We start from the raw sequence: 18,819 nt of genomic DNA, 5'->3' as shown, positions 1-18,819 counted from the left end.
TTTGTGTTTGCTTGTGGAGTGCTGAGGCATGTGTAGCAGAAAATTGTGGACATGTTCCCTCTGAGATTATGGACGTGAAAGAAGGTTGATGGGATGGGACAGTGTACAGAGCTGATTCCCAAACTGTGCCTTAAGGCACACAGGAAACTCACAAAACTGAAGATTTTTGAGGACAACACAGCAATGTGTACTGACACTACACAATTACTACTACTAACTTATTTGGATCTAACTACTTAATAAACAGAACCATTATGTATTTCCTTTGGTTTAGGGGAGCTATGAAAATGTTACTCAGAAGCTGAGGGCATGATGTACCAAGAAATGTTGGGAAACTGGTTTAGAACCAAGCTGGGAGTTAGAAGCAGGCAGATTTGCCAGCGAGGGAGAAGCTAAGCTGGTTTGGGAGACAAGTGGGTGAATGGACAAGGACCAGGAGGTCCTAACTCCCAGAGTGGAAAAAGGTAAGTCCTAGGTGACAATCCTATTGTCAGGATTTAAGAGCTATGTGGAGGTGAAGGGCAGGAAAACAGGGAATCATGGGTAGCAAGCCTGCTCTGATACTGGAAGCAGTCCCCTGCCTCAAGCCAGGAGTGTTTTAGAACACTGCCCGCAAAGGGGGCACCAGTCCCCAAGAATGCCCAGGTCAGTGCCTAAAGCGGGAGGCCAGGAAAAGTTTTGTTGAAACCAGTGGTTCTCAGAGTATGGTTCCCAGACCAGCAGCATGAGAAAAACCCAGGAACTTGTTAGAAATGCAAATCCTGGACTTCCATCCCAGAGCTAAAATATCAGAAACTCTGAGGTTGGAACTCAGCAATCTATCGCAAGGTGCTGGGCTTCCCCGGTGGCGCAGTGGTTGAGCGTCCGCCTGCCGATGCAGGGGACGCGGGTTCGTGCCCCGGTCCGGGAAGATCCCACATGCCGCGGAGCGGTTAAGCCCGTGAGCCATGGCCGCTGAGCCTGCGCGTCCGGAGCCTGTGCTCCGCAGTGGGAGAGGCCCGAGGCCCGCGTACCGCAAAAAGAAAAAAAAAAGTATGAGTTTCTATTTTTTTTTGCGGTACGCGGGCCTCTCACTGTTGGGGCCTCTCCCGTTGCGGAGCACAGGCTCCAGACGCGCAGGCTCAGCGGCCATGGCTCACGGGCTTAACCGCTCCGCGGCATGTGGGATCTTCCCGGACCGGGGCACGAACCCGCGTCCCCTGCCTCGGCAGGCGGACGCTCAACCCACTGCGCCACCGGGGAAGCCCTATATTTCTACCTTTCTAGCTTTCCTTTTAAGGCGATAGTCATGAGGGATCTTCCCAGACCGCGGCACGAACTCGCGTCCCCTGCCTCGGCAGGCGGACGCTCAACCACTGCGCCACCGGGGAAGCCCTATATTTCTACCTTCTTAGCTTTCCTTTTAAGGCGATAGTCATGAGGGATCTTCCCAGACCGGGGCACGAACCCGCGTCCCCTGCATCGGCAGGCGGACGCTCAACCACTGCGCCACCGGGGAAGCCCTATATTTCTACCTTCTTAGCTTTCCTTTTAAGGCGATAGTCATGAGGGATCTTCCCAGACCGGGGCACGAACCCGCGTCCTCTGCATCGGCAGGTGGATTCTTAACCACTGCGCCACCAGGGAAGCCCTATGTTTCTACCTTTTTAGCTTTCCTTTTAAAGCAATAGTCATGAAGAGTTTTGAAATAGAAAAAAATTCCAACAAATAGTGTCACAAATCACAAAATATTGATAAGTACTGACCTACAGGGTATAAAACAATTAACATGCTTCTTTCTCACCCTCCCAGGGAGGAAGGCCAGAAGGTTAATTCTGATTCCTTGGTTGCTTTTCTAGCCTTGTCTCTTACACCTCTTGTTTTACAGTTTTGTTTCCCCGTAACCCACAAAGTCTAATCTGAACAAGGAGTCCATGTCACAATTATTTTTTCTATTTTTCCGTTTGCCTTTGTCCCAGGAACAAATGGCCTTTGAAGGGATATAGAATTTTTTTCCTTCATGGTTTTTTTTATTAGTGAGGTGCCTTGTAGGGTCTCTTCCAAGAGAATGTAATGTTGCAAGTGCAGGTATGATAACCAAGTATTTTATAGACAAATTCTAATAAAAATACCCTGAAACCAATAAAAAAAGACGATCCTGTCAGATATAGCAATCTTTCCTCATCTTATGAAGCTTAACTCTGAGACAATAATCAATTATGAGAAGTGAAAATAAATGAAGCCTCGTAAGTAAGCCTCATAAGTCTTACCCAATTATTTACCAAAATTTCAGAGTTTTATTGCATTCACAGCTTTTATCCACACATTGTTTTATTACATAATTGTGGCCTTGTTATGAATATATTTTTATGCTGCCTTTCATGTTGTCACATAGGCATTTTTATTACACATAATTATAAACCTATCATTGTTACTGTGTAATATTCTACCTTGTATAGTGGTTTTCAAACAGGGATAGTATTGCGCCCCAGGGGACATTCGGCAGCGTCTGGAGACATTTTTGGTTTTCGCATCTGAAGGGGATGTGCTGCTGGCACTTACTGGGCAGAAGCTAGAAATGCTGCTAAACATTCCGAAATGCACAGGGCAGCCCTCACAACGAAGAATCGCACAGCACAGCATGTCGGTAGTACCAGGGTGGAGGAACCCGCCCTCGTGGTGTAGCGGGGCTCTTGTGATCACTTTCGTGATGTCAGCTGTTTAGGCTCTTTTCAAATTCTTCCTAAACTACAAAACTATGATAAACATTTCTTTATGTAAAAGCCTTTCACCATATTTAGGATGTTTCCTTAGTACCAATTCCTGTAAGTGCCAGTTGGTGAGAAGATTGTATGAATATTTTTATGTGTCTTAATACTCTTTGGCTTTCCGAGAGTTGTACAGTTTACACTCCCACTGCTCAGGTACTGGAGTCTTAGGGCTCCACTCCTGGGTTCAGGCTTCTGCTCAAACATCTCTTTGAGCAGCATTCCCCAATCGGCCTGTTGGAAGCAGCATCCCCCTCCTCCTAAGGAAGATCTTCAGAATATTTAGTGCTGATCATTGGAAGGGACTTGAGCTGCCTCCGTGTCCCGCGTGTGCAAGCCGAATGTGGGGCCCCCTCTCCGCAAGCCCCTCACCCCAGGCCCTCCCGTCTCCTTACCCTGCTTTTTCTCCGGAGCACATTTTGCTTCCTGACGTATTTTATATTTGTTGTCTGTCCCCCCCTATTTGTATATAAGCTCCATGAGGAGAGGAACTTTGGCTCTTGTAAACCTCTGTATTTCTATACCTAGAACAGGACTGGGCAGGTTAAAAACACTCACTACATTTTAGATAAATGAATGAATAAGGAGTGAATTAATGAATGAATTGGGGTTGTTTTGTTTTGCTTTACCTAGGACAAAAATGCTCTTTAGTGATCCTGGGAAACCCGACACTCTATAGGTAGTGTTCCTCAACATACAATAAATGTGTCAATTTTGACCCATTTTCTTTTTCTGTAGCACCTTTGTAAATTAGCCCAATTGAGAAATGGTGTTCTATACAGACTTTATCTCCGATATTAAATCACGTAGAGCAGTTTTGCAATCTGCAGAGAGGTATTAAAGATGAGCATGACCCACCTATTTAGCGAAATGCATGGGACTCTATATAGTCCATCATGGGTCTCAGCCTGATACTACCTGAGAATTTATGGCAGCTGCTCCTTCATATCAAATTAATACAAATATTTAATATGTGCATGTTCTACTCAGTATTACACCATAGGACTCTTACTTAATTTTCACATTTCTCATCTGAAAGCCCCTAATTTGTTAGCATCCAAAATGACTTTAATAGACAAAACTTAGAAAATAAGAACCCTTTATAAGCAGATACATTTTAGTTTCTTAGAATTGAATTCCATTCATAAATAGCACATAGAGTCAGAAATACTAAGTATTTACTTAATTAAAGTGAACTTTTTAGGGAAAGTGGGAAAAATATACACATTTGTCAAAATAAACAAAAACACTTTTATTATTATAAATCATGATTGATTATCATCCACTCACTGGCTAATTGCAAAATATTCTTCTATATTAGAGGTTTCCTCCTCATTAGTACAATATTGGTGTGTTAGGGTAGGTGGTATTAAATGTTAAGGCATATAAATAAAACACACTACACTGGTTTTAAAAATCTGGACATCCGGGATTTCCCTGGTGGCGCAGTGGTTAAGAATCCGCCTGCCAACACAGGGAACACGGGTTCGAGCCCTGGTCCGGGAAAATCCCACATGCCGCGAAGCAACTAAGCCCGTGGACCACAACTACTGAGCCCACGCGCCTAGAGCCTATGCTCTGCAACAAGAGAAGCCACCACAATGAGAAGCTCGGGCACTGCCGCGAAGAGTGGCCCCTGCTCGCCGCAATTAGAGAGAGCCTGCATGCAGCAACGAAGACCCAACGCAGCCAAAAATTTTAAAAATAAATAAATTTATATATATAAAACAAATCTGGACATCCTTGGCATTAAAGTTAACAAGTTTCTTAAGGTAATCATTTTTAAAAAGAAAAAATAAGATTTGGAAGTGGGAGTAAGAAAAATTGTGTGTGAGATTGAAACTTCTTGTTACGTACACAACAAACTCCTAATCAGCCTGTCACCTGGGACACATTCTAAGCAGCTCAAGACACACAGCCTGACCTTTGAAAAACTTCCCGGATATGCTAATTTGTAATCCTTTCCTCTGAAGCTCTGGACATGACTTTCTCAGATTCCTATTATCTTGCTTCAATCCTAGGGGAGTTGCTTTAGTTCTGAATTATCCACATGAGAAATGAACCGATGCAAGTAATTTTTTCCTTGCTGCTAAATTGTTTAATGAAGGTATGTATTGAAAACTATAGCATTAAGTTTCCTAATGGAAACTATTAGAGAAGTCTCTTCAGCACTTTTACTTCAGGTAAGTGTTTTAAAGGACTCGGGAGGTTAAAAGCACATTTCTTGGGCTTTTTAGAGAGTAAATGAAAAAATTCCACATTTTGTTTACACAGTATGTCTAGTTCTAATCTCACAGGATACATAAAAATGTTCAAAGAACCACCTGGAGAAAAAAAAATGAAATGGCTAGAAAATAACTAAGGCCAATGAGGAAACATTGATAACTGGGGTCATTTACTGTATATTCACAGAATCCACCTACATGCCACTCTCCTTCTGGGGTGCCTTCCTGTGGCAGATTGTATTTTCCAAAAGTAGCTCAACAATAGCTTTCAGCCCACATGTGACTCATTGAAACTCATCCCAGTGAGAGGTGGATCTATGGTCCCTTGCCTTGAATCTGGATGGACTTGTGACTACAATGAAAGTGATGCTACGTGATTTCTGAGGTTAAGTCGTAAAAGGCAACACAGCATCTGCCTGGTTCCCTTTATAACCATGCTGTGAGTTACTGCTGTCTTCAGTTTATGGAAAAGGAAACAGCTAGTATGTTGTAGGACTAATCACACTACTTCTCAGAGAAACTTCTGTCTCATGAGTCTAGGATGAGGAAAGCTGGAAATATAAATATCAGTATTATCTGGAGGAAGCCAAAAAAGTCAGAAAGACCTGGAAGATGTGAGCATTAAGTCTACCGAAATGGTTAGACCAGGGATTCCCAAACTGTGACTCAGGGGCCACATGCTTCTAAGTACAGTATAATCTACCCATCCATACCCAGATCCTACCACCACCACCTTTACTATTGAAATTTCTGGTAGAAAACTTGTTACTGAGAGCCAATGCCGTGTTTCACTCTATATATCTTTACTCAAGCTTACTGACATTTCCTTTTCTAGCACTAACGTTAGACAGCCCCCCTTCAATCATACCCCCTTTATCACTCAGTTAAAGCCCAAACTAGTTATTATATTATCTCAGTGGGTTCCTGCTCCCACCCAAGGTGCTAGTTCCCTAGTTCCCATGCCATCTGGGTGCTCATCCAGACTGGGGGTGGAATCAACGCAACACAAGTGTTATTTCCTAATTGATTATGTTAAAATCAATGTTGTGGTTAAAAACAAAAAACTTTCATAACAGTTATGTCTTTACTTGTTAATAGATTATTGATCTCCATTATTGATATTTTTGGCAGGTGGGACCAGGTCGTAATCAACTTTGATCCTTTTCCAAAAGCATAGATGCTTTCTCAACTGCCATATGTCCCACATATAATACCTGCTTATTTCGATGGCAGGATGTTTCATATGCCAGAATATGAGCACAGTCCCTCAGAAAGTTTAATTTTTATCCCTAAAGAGAAACATTCCTTTCCTCCAAGGAGAAACAAAGTTTTATTTGTACATCTTGGTACCTAATTCACACAGCATGCAATTCACACAAAGTGCACAATTCAGTGATTTTTAGCATATTCACAGAGTTGCACCTCCATTACCACAATCAACTCTACACTTTCATCTCCCCCAAAAACCCCCAAACTCATTAGCAGTCACTTCCACTTGCCCCCAAACCCCCCAGCCCTAGGCAACCACTAATCTACTTTCTCCATATAGAGATTTGACTATTCCGGACATTTCAAACAAATGAAATCATACAATATGTGGCTTTTCATGCTTGGCTTCTTTCACTTAATATTTATCCACGTTGTAGCAAGTGACTGTACTTAATCTCTTTTTAATTGCCAAATAATATTCCATTGTATGGATATGCCACAGTTTATTTATTCATTTATTATTGGATGGGCAGTTGACTTGTTTTGATTTCTGGCTGTTATGAATAATGCTGCTATGAACATCTGTTTACAAGGTGTTGCGTGGACATATTTTCATTTCTCTAATACCAAAGAGTGGAATTACTGGATCATATGGTAACTCCACGTTTAACCATTTGAGGAACTGCCAAACTTTTTCCAAGCAGTTGTACCACTTTATATTTCCACCTGCAGTTTATGAGGGTTCCAATTTCTCCACATCTTCACCAGCACTTGTTATTATTTTTTCACAGTAGCTATCCTGGTGACTTTGAAGTGGTATCTCATTGTAGGTTTGATTTGTATTTCCCTGATAGCTAATGTACGTTAAGCATCTTTTCATGTGCTTATTGGCCTTTTGTATGTCTTCTTTGGAGAACTGTTAATTGCGATCCTTTGTCCATTTATTTTAATTGGGCTCTTTGACTTTTTCTTGAATACAGTAGTTCTTTACCTATTCTAAGTACAAGTTCTTCTCTCACTTGGTATATGATTTGCAAACATTTTTTCTCCTTCTATGGGTTGTCTTTTGCCTTCTTGAGGTATTCTTGGAAGCACAGAAGTTTTTAATCATGATGATACCCAATTTATCTTTCAGTGCTTGTGCTTTTGGTGTCATTTATTTAAGAAAGCACTGCCTAATCCAAGGTCATAGAGATTTACACCTAGGATTTCATCTAAAAGTTTTATAGTGTTTGCTCTCATATTTAGGTATTTGGTCCATTTTGAGATAATTTTTATATGTGCTGTGAGGTAGGGAGTCCAACTTTATTCTTTTGTATGTGGATATCCAGTTGTTTCAGCACAAGTTGATGAAAAGATTATTTTTCTCAATTGAATTGTCCTAGCACCTTTTTCAAAAGTCAATTGACTGTAAATATGAGTTCTTTCTGGACTCTCAATCTATTCCTATTTTACACTTTTTCTTAGAATTGTTTTCTTAATATTACTTTTGCTTCATTCATTGATATTGTATACAAATACAATCAATTTTTGAATATTAATCCTGTATCATGCAACTTTGCTGATCTCATGTATTAGTTCTAATGTTTTCTTAGAGTATTCCTTTGAATTTTCTTTGTATAACATTAGAGATAGTTTTACATCTTCCTTTCTAATCTGGATGTCCTTTACTTCATTTTCTTGCCTAATTGCCCAGCTGTACCCTCCAGTACAAGTTGAATGGAAATGGCAAGAGTATACATCCTTGTCTTGTTTCTGATTTTAGGGGGGAATCCTTCAGTCTTTCATCATTAACTATGATACTAGCTATGGTTTTTTCATAGATGCCCTTTATCAGGTTGAAGAATTCCCTTCTATTCCTAGTTTGTTGAGTGTTTTTATCATAAAAGTGTGTTGGACTTGTTAATGCTTTTCCTGTGCCTAATGAGGTGACCATGTGGATTTTGATTTACTCTTACCTATTTCCTTCTCCAAACATTAAAAGAAAGCTATAAGAAATGTCACTTTCTAAATGAGTCATCATTTTACAAAAAGGCATAAAATAGTATTATTGCAAAGCTTTGGTGATCTAAAAGCATCCAACTGAATCCGTTAGAAAAATAAAGCTGCATGAAGAAATTTTTTTCTTACTAAAAAGATAAAACTTCATCTGCTAATTATCGGAAAATATATTCTTGTAAGAAAAAAGTTGCATAATAAATTAACAAGTAGTATAATCATTGTCACTTTTACATACACATGAAAAAATACATGATAGAATTATTAAAGTTCCCTGGTAATTACTGGCATCTCTTGTTCCAAATGTTTTCATATTAAAATAGAGATTTATATTTCAAAAACACCATTGTATTGACTTAATCAAAACATATCATGCTTTATGTTTTAAAATATCACATTAGCAAGCACGTTTGTGGCCTAAAAGTTCAGAGCTGTATTGGTTGGGAAGATAAAAACAAAATATAATTCTCAATTACGGTTTGATTGTGCTCTGTGTAGTATACATAATGCCCTCTGCTTTAATTCGCTCCAGTATTGGTCCATAGATCTCCTTTGAAAAGGGCCCCATCAGGCCTTTAGCTTGAATTTCACCTAGAAGAAAATAAATTTGTAGTTACCATTTTAAAGGTGGTATGAAAGGTTAACTTCTACAGCAAGAGTCTCCATACAGCAGTAAACTGTGAGTCAACAAGTTGTTGGAGGCCTAGGGATTTTTCAAAATAGCAGCTTAAATGTCCCCTACTAAATTATTACTTTGGGACTTCCCTGGTGGTCCAGTGGGTAAGACTCCGCGTTCCCCGTTCAGGGGACCTGGGTTCGATCCCTGGTCGGGGAGCTAGATCCCACATGCATGCCGCAACTAGTAGTTCGCATGCTGCAACTAAGAAGTCCACATGCCACAACTAAGAGCCCACATGCCGCAATGAAGATCCCGTGTGCCGCAACTAAGGCCCGGCGCAGCCAAAACAAATACATAAATATTTTTTTAAATTATTACTTAATCAACACTGTAAGAAAAAGCAGTTAATTGAAAGCACAGCTGGAGTTAGGGACAGAGTCTGAATTTACACACTTAACTGCATTAACTACCAAATCAGAGAATAAAGTCTAGTAAGAAAGTAAAGTCAACCTAACTGGTCTGCTTTATTTGCTGATGTCATTCTTTAAAAAGCATGAGACCAACAGAATGAAATTAAAACCAGTCTGGTTATTTGGGCACTGGCATCTGTTAGGGTGGCTGAAAGAGTAAGTCTGGGCACTTTCCTTAAAGACTATGATGCCCTCATCCCTCATCACTTCTTCACTCTGGTTCCTCAATAACTAAGTAGGTGGTTTAATTTTTTTTTCTTTTTTTTTTGCGGTACGCGGGCCTCTCACTGCTGTGGCCTCTCCTATTGCGGAGCACAGGCTCCGGACGCGCAGGCTCAGTGGCCATGGCTCACAGGCCCAGCCACTCCGTGGCATGTGGGATCTTCCCAGACCGGGGCACGAACCTGTGTCCCCTGCATCGGCAGGCAGACTCTCAACGACTGCATCACCAGGGAAGCCCTAGGTGGTTTAATTTGATATTAGCTAATATGATACTATACGTTTTTTCCCCATTATTTCCCATTTATATGTTTTGATGGTTTTTACTCCCCTCACACCTTCACAGGGGCCAAATGGGGTGTCATATTCAGAGCTGATGCTTATTGAATGCAAACATCATCTTAAGGGGAGAGTGGAGAGTTGAAATTTGAATTCATTTAGTTCAAAATATATATTTAGTATTGATAGTATGTTGAGACATGAGGATTAATAAAATGTGGCCTATATTTTTGAAGATCTGGAAATGAATACCCTCTGCTATTTCAGTGTTACCCCAAAAATACAAAAAAAATAAGGAAAGAAAAGAAGGCAGTTAACATTCCCTGGGGAACCCCTCTATGTGGTAGGAGCTTTATGTATTATTTCACTTTAGTGTCACAACAACCCTATGAATTAGTCATGACAATCCCCACTTTAAAGATGAAGGAACTCTGACTCAGAGATGCTAAGTAACTTGCACCCCATCACTCAGTCATCTTGCGACTGAGCTGGGACAGAAATCAGGTCTAACTCCAAAGCCAAGGTTTTTTATTCATCACAAGGTGATCTCCCAGTCAGCCAGCCTTTACATCTTCTGAACTGGCTCACTTTTAGTGAAAGCTAGTGTCATACTCAAGACTAATTATTTGATATCCAGGCCCTGAATGACTTGGAGATAATATGGAGACAAACTTGGTCCCCCAGTGAAAGAACTTACCATCAAGTAACATCTTGGCTGCCATAGCAGTGGGTAACCCCACAGTTTTAGCCATAGCTGAAAAACCATTGACATCCCCGTAAACCACAAGATCAATAGTTTTATTTTCTAAATGTCCAGAAGGATGTCTGATTCCAAAGTTGTCTCTCATCACAATCATATCTTTCTCTCCAGGGCCTTAAAATAAATAAACATACAGTTTAAAATGTCACTATCGTTACAACTCCAGTATCGTACTTCATCCCCCTGCGCCTGCCCTTCTGCTCTCGTTTCCCTTCCCATTATGTATATCCTTAAACAATTATGTATACTGCTTTTTAGCCCAAAGACCAAATTAAAAATTCAAGGAAATGATAACTCTCACCAGGTTCCTCTGTCTAGGTGGGTATCACTGTAACCTGGTTACAGACACGAGGGTACTGCTGTAGAGGCCGTCCCTGCTTCTCCCCAAAACGCTCCTTCAGCATTTTCCTTAACGTGTCAAAAATTAAAAGTAAAACTAATGATTTTTTCCTTTGTCATATTACCCAAGTTCACTCTTACTTAATAGTTCTCTTATCCTCCCCTCTGGAAAAATAGTCCGCGTGTTCTTTCCCCATTCCCACTGTGTAGCTCCCGCCCTTCAGTCTAATTCACTGGTTCTTATGATTCCTCTGCTGGGATGTTTAGCCAATAGCCCACAGCCTACCATAGGAAAGCTTCATGGCCAAATGCTTGGAGAGTGCATCCACGAGAGACTCTGCCCGAGGGACTTGTTCATCCCCAAGCAAGCCCAACCTGAGAAGCACGAGAGATGGCTGCATTAGTTCAAGTCCTATACATATGCTCAGTTGGGAAGCAGAAGGGAACACTCACTGGATTTTATCTTGAAAGGGCAGAATCACAAGACGACAGTTCAAGTTATAGGACTCTCAAGTTATTGTAAAATAATAATAATGAGAGTAATGTTTTAACCTTTAGAATCATCCCCAGACTCTCCCAGGAGTGTTGCCTGGAGCTAGACCTGATGCACTGTAAGTACACACTGTTGCAAAGCTTTTCATGAGATTAATTTACAGGTTAGTTCTCCCACATGAAGGATACCAGCAGAATGGGCCACAGCCACATGAATAAGTGTTGTAAAGTAGTTAAAGGAAGACTGGGAGAATGTCCTACAGGAGAGAAAAAATATCCCACCTTTCTCAGGAACTGAGTAGTGAAGCTGCTCAAAAATAAGTATTTCCCAAGTTATAATTGCCATTGAATTTCTCGCTTTACCTACTTTTCATCCCCACATGAACATGGTACGTGGTAATCTCTGTACAACAGGCCAACATTAGAGCAGCAAATTAATCAAAGACAATGTAAAATGTTTGCTTCTATCTTGACTTTTCTTTGACTAGAAAGCACTAAGTAATCATTGATCCAGTATTTTGCTCTAGGTTGACTGGTGGGTACCTACCATTCAACAGCCTCCAGCTGGGTATTGTCTCCTTCTAGTTTCTTAAAGACAGCTTCCTTAAGCACATCACACTTGGAGGAGGGTGAAATTCCCACTAGATCACAGAGGAGTTCTTTCTGGTTAGAAAAACAAAGATACAAATTCTAAGCTCCAAATAAAATAAAAAATGAGTTGAGAAATTATCCTATTAAGTCATTGGACCTCAAAAGAACCTCAAATTTTAAATTAGAAATAATTAGAAATAGTAAATTGTGGCACACACATGTGCATACACACATCTGCACACCCACACATCAATAAATGGGTATTTCAGAATGATATTTCAGCAATAAAAGAGTCATGACACCAAATCAATACCAAAAAGGTGATACCATATCTACCATCACATTGACTACCTTTGCAGGTCCTCTCTATCACCTTAACCCTCATTATCCCTCACCGTCTAGAAGTCAATTTTGGCCAGGATAGAATGAAAGGGGCTTATTGCTGTGGTTGCTAGTAGCAACTAGATTTCTTTTGTAGGTTCAAGAAATGAGGAAAATTGTGCAGATAATAAAATCTCAAAGGACGAGCACTTAAACAGTGGTCATAGCTTTTTCTAATTTCTAAACAAGACTTTTTCCAGGTTCCCAAGGAAAATGTTACGCTCTAGATTAAGGATCACCAACTAGTTCACAGGCCAAATTGAGCTCACCACCCGGTTTTGTAAATAAAAAGTTTTATTGGAACATAGCCATGCTCATTTGTTTACGAGCAGTCTGAACTGAGTAGCCTGACAGAGACCACATGACCCATAAAAGCCTAAAAAATTTACAATCTGGTCTTTTACCAAAAAAAAAAAAACGTTTGCCAGCCCCTGTTCTAGCCTGTAGCTACCAAGACAAGGGGACCAGCCCCAAGAATGCCTGCACCAGCCTTCCCAATCAAACTGCCTCAATATCAGATTCACTATGGGTATTTATTCACTCCTGTCCAACAAGTAAGTTTATGAAATCTGAAACTTAGATTGAAAAGACTCTCAGATACACAAAAGAACTGAATTTAAAAGCAACTGGCAGGCTTCCCTGGTGGCTCAGTGGTTGAGAATCTGCCTGCCAATGCAGGGGACACGGGTTCGAGCCCTGGTCTGGGAGGATCTCACGTGCCACGGAGCAACTAGGCCCGTGAGCCACAACTACTGAGCCTGCGCGTTTGGAGCTTGTGCTCCGCAACAAGAGAGGCCGTGACAGTGAGAGGCTCGCGCACCGCGATGAAGAGTGGCCCCCGCTCGCCGCAACTGGAGAAAGCCCTTGCACAGAAACGAAGACCCAACACAGCCAAAAATAATAAATAAATTAATTAATTATTTTTAAAAAAGCAACTGGCTAACCAGAATACCCAAGATCCAAGTTTCTTTGGGACACTTAATGGGATTAGCAGTATTGATTCTTTTCTCTTTGTGATAAATTTCTAGCATTTCTATTGGAATATAGGCACATTAATTTAAGTTGAATGACCAGCTGGTAACAAGTTAATTCCTGGCAGTTAGTGGAAGCTCTAGATTTTAATACAACACAGATATGGGCATAAACTCAGTAATTAAAAACTCAGATTACGCATGGTTACAAATGGTCAAATAAAGGAACGAATGGGATTCGGGCGTTGGGAATCTAGTTCTGCGATACCAGCCGGAGCTCTCCTGCTTTCTCAGTTTCAGGAGGCCCAAGCTTAACTCCTGTCATGGGGTCACCACTCAGACAAGCGGCAGAGCCCAGAGCACAGTGCAGAGAGCAAGTGCATCTCTGCTCAGGGCTGAGGGAGCAATCAAGTGGTAGAAGTTGCAGCAGGAAACGGGCCCGAGAGTCAGCCTCCGTGTGCTCTCCATCCTCCCCAAACAATGAAGTGTGAAAGGGGGGCTTTGGGGCTAGGACTTAACTTCCTGCACATAAGCCACAGAATGGGTTCTTTGCTGGTCCAAACCCACGTTCAAACATGACCATTTCAGAAGGCATTTCTTTATTTTCTTTTTTTTTTTTTTTTGGTACGCGGGCCTCTCACTGTTGTGGCCTCTCCCGCTGCGGAGCACAGGCTCCAGACGCGCAGGCTCAGCAGCCATGGCTCACGGATCCAGCCGCTCCGCGGCATGTGGGATCTTCCCGGACCGGGGCACGAACCTGTGTCCCCTGCATCGGCAGGCGGACTCTCAACCACTGCGCCACCAGGGAAGCCCTCAGAAGGCATTTCTGAAGAGCAGCAGACAATGTATAATTCCGGAGTCACTCACCCAGGTGAGCGGATTGGCATCAGGTCGAAGGGCAGGAAATGCATCTCTGTTTATAAGACCCAATTTTACAAATCCATTCAAGGCTTTGGCATATCCCTGTAACAAGAGTTATTAAGCAATATATAAAAATTTGTCTTCAAAGAAAAACATTTTTTAATTTCTTGAAAATAAGGACCTATTTTTGTAGTTCATTTAGAAAACAGGCTGAGAATAGCCATTTGTGCTGCTAGTATTGATGCAGTCACCCTCGGGTTCAAACCAAAATCAGCAGCGTCACAACAATTCCACTGGTTTACACAAGAGCCCTTGCAAAACGTGGGTCTTTACTTTTGTTTCTGGGTAACATGCGAGTGGTGGTTTCTGACAGCATAAGGGAAAGTTTCATCTTGTGTTACATGCTCAGGTCAGCAGAACTGTATTTAATAGAATAGTTGTTCTCTCTCTTATAATGGAAGAAGGAGCTTGTAAGAATATCTCCCAACGAAGATAATCCATCCTACTGATTAAGAGCCATTATCCTAACGTCTATAAGGAGCAAGGGGAAAAGGCAGGCATCAGAGAGGTATTTCTAAAATGCCATCACGCTGATAGAAATTCCGCACATGTCCTTCATTCTCTACAGGACAGGCCGAGGTCCTTGGCACTGTTATGTAGAACCCATCCCAATAAACCCCTCCAGCCTGACTCACTAATCATCCTCTCCACCACTCACCATCCTCCAAACAAGCTGCTGTCCAGAGACCTGGGGCTCGGTGCACGCTGCTCCCATGCTTGGAACGTGGTAACCCCTCTTTCTCATCTATGAAATGTTTACTTTTCTCTTAAGACCCAGCTCAGCACACACACTGAGCTCCCTAGGTGAGTGGGCACTCTCTTCTTCTCTGTATTCCTGTAGCATTTTGTACATACGCACTTAACACAAACTGTAATTAATTGTCTATTCAGTTGCTGAACGGCAGGCATAGAAAGTATGTGTATGTGTGTCCTTCAACCCCATGTCCTCACCCCATTATCCATCATTCCAATATGCTGCAAGAGAACAAATGACTGGATGAATAGATTCTGAATGAAGATGAAGTGAAGGAGGATCATAATGTATGTTCTCCTGTGAGCAAGTTACACTGGGGGCTGGGAGGGAGGGGGGATTGGAAAGCCAAAATAAGGAGCTTTATAGCCACTGCAACTGAGAGACAGCAGGTGGGGGGAGGAGAAGAAGAAGAAGGAAAGAAGGGCAGGAAATTATTTCAGGAAGCAGTAAAATTATTAAGATATAAAATAGTTCCTGTTGCCACTGGATGTTTCACAATTTAATGTGTGAATTCTCACACGTCTGAACGGCTGTATTATTCAAACTGTCCAAAGTTACTAATTAAAGAATTAAAATTCATTTGCTCTAACCCAATGTAAATATACTTCAAAGAGGAGAAGCAAAAAAGCAGCACCCCGAGCCTGCTTCTAGGATCTGATGAATGCTGGGGGTCCCTTCTTCCAACACCTCAAATACTGAGACATTTCTCAGCTACTTCTTCATCTCAGAAATAACCTTATGGTGACCTCTAGAAATGAATTTATTATGTGTATTCATTTATCAGTAAGTACTTAGCAAAGTGCTGCCATGTGTGAGACTTGTGCTAGGGGCTGAGGCCACAGAGATGAAAAATGCAGTCCCTACCCATGAAGACACTACAGTCCAGGAGAAGGGTCAGATAAGTCCAACAAATAAGGCCTGGCACATAGTGAGCAAAACCACGACCACTGAGGACTACGACACACTGGGCTATCACAGGTGCTATGACAGAGGTAAACGCCGAGCTGTGGGCGCACAAGGAGGGGAACTCACGTAGATGTCGGGGAGGGGAGTCAAGGAGAAGAATTAAGAAAGATCCTGTAAGGTGGTACAAGCTGGGTCTGGAAGGACTCAGGTGACAGGCAGGTGCAGGAGAGAAGTCAAGGTCTCCCTGTCATACTTGGGTGACAGGGTCTCATCTCTAACGCTGGAAAGAATCTTCAGGTTACTGAAGGGTTGCTGACATTGCTCAGGACGTGAACTCTGTGACATCTTCCATCCTCTGGGGTTCTGTGGGGATGGCTCTCATCCATGCACATCCTTGAGAGCTTTAGTTAATTCTTAAATCTCAAAATCCTCTATTTCTGGGTCTATATGTTTGGCAGGAGCCTAAATCTATTGGAAAAGCCTAACTCCTGAAACCCCTGGGGAAAAGAAACAGAATCAAGAATCTGTCAGATCTGAGGACAGTATGGCTGCAATTCACACTAGAATTTCTGCTGTGCTTGAAGGCTTCTGAAGCATCCATGGTCCCTCGACCTCCTTAGGATGCTGTCACCGACAATTCATTTAATTCCTAGACAATGAGGACATCGCATTCATGAGAGCACAGGTACCGCGGAATCTCACAGGGCATCGAGGTCTGAAATCAGGTCTCTAATTTTTAGAGATCTATGTATTTTAGGTACGCTGGTTGTAGTGGGTTGAGCAGTGTATCCCTCATAACTCACGGCCACTCAGAACCTCAGAGTATGACCTTATGTGGCTCTTTGCAAATATGATTAGTTAAGGACTTCAGTATGCAGCGACCTATATTTGGGCTCCTAAATCCAGTGCCTGATAAGAAGAGGAGAGGACACAGTGATATAAACAAGAGAAGGTGGTATGAGGATGGAGACAAAGAGATGGGACCAGTATGTCTACAAGTTAAAGAACATCAACAGTCGCCAGCAACCACCAGAAGTGAGGCGAGAGTGGCAAGGGACAGTTTCTCCCTCGACGCCTCCAGAAGGCTTGCCCTGCCCACACTTTGATTTCAGACTGTGACCTCCTGGATAGTGAGAGGATAAATTTCTGTCGTTTTAAGTTTGTAGTAATTTATTATAACCACCCTAGGAAACAATTACACTGATTGTCTTAATCTGGTCACACTTATAACTACTCTTTTGTGATTACAAAACGTGTGCTGGAATCTCTGCAACGGCGGTGCTTCCTGGGTCCCGCGGCAGCTTCCCTGGTGAGTCAGGCGTGGCTGGCTGCTGGGCAAAAATCAGACCCGCCTCTGTCCCATCACCCACGACGGAAACCCTCCAAGAAAAAGTGGTCCCAGACGCGTGTGCCTGAGTATTCCGCACGAAAGAGGCGCCCAAAATGAAGACCCTGACGCGCCCGGGGCTGGCAATGTGATTTGCGCTCACCAGCACGTGCACCAGCTTGCCGCTCGTGTACAGCGGTCTTGGCGGCCAGAAGGAGCAGCCCCCGCAGCAGCAGCCGGCAGCGGCGACCGGCAGCGCGCAGCGGCCCGCAGAGAGCAGCCCCCTGCCGCGCCCCGAGGCCCCCGCGCGACTGCGATCACTGCAAGGATACCTTGGCGTGGCGGACCACAAGGAAGATCTCCAACACTTGGCTCAGCACTGGCTGGTTCACAATGACGATTGCCCTGGAGCTCTGCGACAGGACCAATGTTTATGGCATGGATCCCCAAGACTTCTGCAGGGATCCCAATCACCCTTCAGTACCTTATCACTATTATGAACCTTTTGGACCTGACGAATGTGCAATGGACCTCTCCCGTGAGTGAGGACGGAAGGGTAGTCATCACCGCTTTATCACAGAGAAATGAGCCTTTAAGGACTGCGCGCGAGGCTTCCCTGGTGGCGCAGTGGTTGAGAGTCCGCCTGCGGATGCAGGGGACACGGGTTCGTGCCCCGGTCCGGGAAGATCCCACATGCCGCGGAGCGGCTGGGCCCGTGAGCCATGGCCGCTGAGCCTGCGCGTGCGGAGCCTGTGCTCCGCAACGAGAAAGAACTGGGCACAGACATTAAATTTTCACTTTTCTCAACCAGACCGGAAACCAGAATCGCTTGCTAGAAGTCATCCTGAGAACAAACCTGTGTTCTGAGGAAAGTGTGTGGCCAGACTGAAATCCCAAGTACCCTCTGTATCAGACATCGGGCCCCTGAACTTCCTGAGTCACCAGACATGGAAGAGGAACAGAATTGGTCGCAGGCGCAGCTGCACTCCTCAAGAAGTACCATGTACAGCTGCCTCTGAGGCCTGACTACAAAGCAGTGCAGCTGGTTTACAAGGGAAAATTCCAGAACTAATACACCCTAATGAGTGCTGTCCCTTTCAAGAGGGGTGACCTTAGGACCTGAACACTCATTTCAATGATGCTGCCGTGGCTAAAAACATTTTGGATCTCTTTAAGTATTGCCTTTGAAACTGAGACATGAGCAACTCAACATTAGTTGTATTCCTTTGTAGAAATATCACGTTAAGAGTCATTTTTCTATCAGATTATATCCTAACCTGAACCTTTGTCATCTGTTGGACTCTGTGTGGTTTGTAAAAAGCAGCCTTGAAAGTATGGACATGATTTCTGAAGAGTACATCTTTACTAAAACTAAAAATAGAATTACCATATGACCCAGCAATCCCACTCCTGGGCATATACCCAGAGAAAAGACATATGCACCCCAATGTTTATTGTAGCACTATTTACAATAGCCAGGTCATGGAAGCAACCTAAATGCCCATTGACAGACGAATGGATAAAGAAGATGTGGTACCTATATACAATGGAATATAACTCAGCCATCAAAAGGAACAAAACTGGGTCATTTGTAGAGATGTGGATGGACCT

The 18,819-nt window shown here is 42.8% G+C and overlaps 1 protein-coding gene and 1 pseudogene across 1 annotated transcript in view; one reads left to right on the top strand and one right to left on the bottom strand.

Annotated features, from left to right (window-relative positions):
- Positions 1–8,250: 8,250 nt before the first annotated feature.
- Positions 8,251–18,819, bottom strand: part of AASS (aminoadipate-semialdehyde synthase) — a 69,660-nt gene continuing 59,091 nt past the window's right edge. The window contains exons 20-24 of the mRNA XM_060156791.1: positions 14,168–14,263; positions 11,905–12,020; positions 11,152–11,240; positions 10,464–10,640; positions 8,251–8,770 (exon numbers count right to left, since the gene is read on the bottom strand). Coding sequence (XP_060012774.1) covers positions 8,652–8,770; positions 10,464–10,640; positions 11,152–11,240; positions 11,905–12,020; positions 14,168–14,263 — 597 coding nt within the window. The 3' untranslated portion in view covers positions 8,251–8,651. The remainder of the gene's footprint in view (positions 8,771–10,463; positions 10,641–11,151; positions 11,241–11,904; positions 12,021–14,167; positions 14,264–18,819) is intronic.
- Positions 17,325–17,708, top strand: LOC132524159 (alpha-N-acetylgalactosaminide alpha-2,6-sialyltransferase 5-like; annotated as a pseudogene).

Source organism: Lagenorhynchus albirostris, chromosome 8 (assembly GCF_949774975.1).
Source record: "Lagenorhynchus albirostris chromosome 8, mLagAlb1.1, whole genome shotgun sequence".
NCBI classification, from domain to species: domain Eukaryota; kingdom Metazoa; phylum Chordata; class Mammalia; order Artiodactyla; family Delphinidae; genus Lagenorhynchus; species Lagenorhynchus albirostris.
The sequence above is the reverse complement of the archived record's forward strand: the minus strand, read 5'-3'. Positions and strand labels throughout refer to the sequence as shown.